At 46.5% G+C, this 3,133-nt stretch overlaps 1 protein-coding gene across 1 annotated transcript in view; it reads left to right on the plus strand.

Moving 5' to 3' along the window:
- Positions 1 to 3,133, plus strand: part of Ap1b1 (adaptor related protein complex 1 subunit beta 1) — a 53,775-nt gene that overhangs the window by 33,452 nt on the left and 17,190 nt on the right. The window contains exons 9-10 of the mRNA XM_029483167.1: positions 1,548 to 1,668; positions 2,805 to 2,912. Of these exons, the coding sequence (XP_029339027.1) occupies positions 1,548 to 1,668; positions 2,805 to 2,912 (229 nt within the window). The remainder of the gene's footprint in view (positions 1 to 1,547; positions 1,669 to 2,804; positions 2,913 to 3,133) is intronic.

Below are 3,133 nucleotides of genomic sequence, written 5' to 3' on the forward strand. Positions count from 1 at the left end.
TGATTTCTGAGTTGGAGGCCAGCCTGGTCTACAAAGTGAGTGCCAGGACAGCCAGGGCAACACAGAGAAACCCTGTTTCAAAAAAAAAAAAAAAAAAAAAGATATTTACTGAGCTGGCACATTTGCGAAGATTTGGAAGGTAAACATGGGTAAAGTATCCCAAGTCCCTAAGTGATGTGAAGAAACTTGGCCTTTGCTCCTGCAGTGCGGGTGTCTGTGCAGTGCCATGGCCACTGCATTAGTTAGAATATAGGAGCTTGGTCAGCATGCAGGGTCCTCTGTGCTATATTTGACATGATAATCTCTTAAGACATTGTTTGTGTCATGGGGTCATGACCTGTGCCAGCCTGATGTGACAGGGTGGCCTTTGTCAAGTCTTGCTTATGGAAGTCATCTTCCTGCTACCCATCTCACTTCCCTTCCCACAGAGCACCCAGAGCTCATTCAGCCAGCCCCTCCACATAGGTTTCTATGACAGCACTGACTCCTGAGTTCCTCCTTCCTCTGTGCCCATCACAGAGCTTCAACCCTGGCTGTCACTTTGTTTTAGAATTATTCATTTCTGTCTTGGAAAGGGCATAGAAGTAGAATTGAATGGTGCCTTTTACCATCAAGCTCTCAACTGTTTAGTGTGTGACAGATCCAAGCTTTGTAACCTTTCTGAATGTCCTTGTTTTAGAAACACGTCCCGTGGGACCATTGAGGGCAGCAGGTGGCAGCAGATGAGCAGTGGGCACACTTAGATAGCTCATCAGGTGACAGTTCCTATTAGCAAGTGCCTTCATAAAGCAGACATTGATGATCCTAGATGTCTCATCTCCCTCACAAGAGTCTGTTTGTGTCCCCAGACTCAGCCTAATGTCCTGAAGCTGGCTAGCATTTCCCAATAGTCAGCCGTTGTGCTCCTCCCAAAGCCTTCCTAGAGCGCCTGCAGCTTGGTCATAAAGGAGAATATGGAAACGCTTCCTCATGGGCTTTCCCTCTGTTGGAGGGTCACACGAGACAAGCAACGTGTGTGGAATGTTTCTGCCCATGGAGCCTAATTGAGACAGGGTACCTAAGGTGTGCATTAGGGGTACACTCCAATATTTTAGGACTGCAGAAGGAAAGCAGGGTTTGAGCATAAATCATATTGTTTATAAGTAGTGTAGTCAACCATTTTTATCATTGAATGAACAGGATGAATGTTCCCAGAGTTTGAGTTTGTCACACGAGATCTAATACTAGCAGATTTGGTAATTGTTCCTGCATAGTTCATTCTTATTTCATGGGTTAGGAATCAAAAGCTGAGATCACACATTGGGATTAAAACCCTAGCCTGCTGCCTGCTGACCTTGAACTGTTTTTCCTTCCTGAGATATGGCCCAGCAAGCTGTAGCCGGGTAGAACCACTGCTGATAATCACACAATCTTAACAGAGGTTCTACCTCCCTAGACATCATATTTCACCTGCAGCCCAGGAAATCCCCAGCAGATGTGGAATAGCGTCCTTAAAGGTCTTATGATGTTTGTTTGTTTGTTCTCTGGGCATCCTGTCCTGCCACCAGGCCAGAGATCTTGAAGCATGAAATGAAGGTTTTCTTTGTGAAGTACAATGACCCCATCTACGTGAAGCTGGAGAAACTGGACATTATGATCCGCCTGGCCTCCCAGGCCAACATTGCCCAGGCAAGCAAGCAGAGTATGTGGTGTGGGGCACAAGCTTTGCTGTCAAGACAATTTCCGTTACTAGCTGTGTCTGTAGGTCAGGTCAGCTAAGCATGCTCGGTGTTGACATTTTGTCTCAGAGTTCAGCGTGGGGGTGGGGGCTGTAGAGCATTGTAAGCAGGCAAAACCAACTAATATTTTTACTACTGAAGAATGTTCTTAAGCTGTGCACCCAGGTACACTTCTGAAGTCCCAGATACTTGGGCTCCTGAAGCAGGAGAATCACTGGTCCTGAGATCAAGACTATCCTGGGCAACGTGTAGACTTCCTACATTTACTCAGAAAGTTCACATATTCTCCCTATGGCCTGTCACTTACTCACTAAAGAGTGATAGTTGGACACCTAGGGATGGATATCACTCAGTCAGTAAAGCACTTACTAGGGCCAGTTATGAAGATTTGAAAGTGGTGTCCTAAGGGAGCTGAAGAGATGACTCTGTAGTTAAGAGCACTCACTCCTCTTTCAAAGGGCATGGGTTTAGTTCTCAGCACCTACTTCAGGAAGCTCACAAACACCAGGAACTCCGGTTTCAGAGTATCTGATGCCGTCTTCTGTCCTCTGTGAGACACACACATGCACACACACACCAATAAAAAAAATAGATCTTTTTTTAAAAACTGAGTTTGGTGGTGTGCCTTTATAATCCCAACTCTGGAGAGGTAGAGACAGGTAAATTCCTGGGGCTGGCTATCCAGCTAGCCTAGCTTCATCCACAAGCTCCGGGCCAGTGAGAGACTGTCTCAAAGCCCCCAAAAGCAGTAGTTGAGGCTGGGAGTGTAGGTTGGTGGTTAGAGCATCTACTTAGCACACACGGCCCCAGATCAATCCCCAGTACCACACACACAAAATAATGCACTTGGATATAGTAGCTGCTAATATAAAGCAAGGGTTTTTGTCCCTTGCTACACAGTCCTCCTCTACCTTTCAGGTTCCTTTGAGGAACCTAATGATACTCCCCCCCACCCGTGGGGGAGGCTGTCATGTGAGCAAGCAGCAGAATCGTGTCCCTTTGGGCGTTTGTGCATTCCCATTACCCAGGAGTTGTAACAGGTGGTTTCATCAGACCCATCCAGCCTATTTTTTGTTTGGACCACAGGTATTGGCAGAACTCAAAGAGTATGCTACAGAAGTAGACGTGGATTTCGTACGGAAGGCAGTGCGTGCCATTGGCCGCTGTGCCATCAAGGTGGAGGTGAGTAGGTTCTGAGAATCCATTCTTACCCAGGCAGGGAGGAGGTTGTTAAAAACAGAAAGCAGGCTGATCTTAGCAGTTATTCATGATACACTTCTGAAGTCCCAGCAGGAGAATCACTGGTCCTGAGATCAAGACTATCCTGGGCAACGTGTAGACTTCCTACATTTACTCAGAAAGTTCACATATTCTCCCTATGGCCTGTCACTTACTCACTAAAGAGTGATAGTTGG

The sequence above is a fragment of the Mus caroli genome, chromosome 11 (genome assembly GCF_900094665.2).
Source record: "Mus caroli chromosome 11, CAROLI_EIJ_v1.1, whole genome shotgun sequence".
Taxonomy (NCBI): Eukaryota; Metazoa; Chordata; class Mammalia; order Rodentia; family Muridae; genus Mus; species Mus caroli.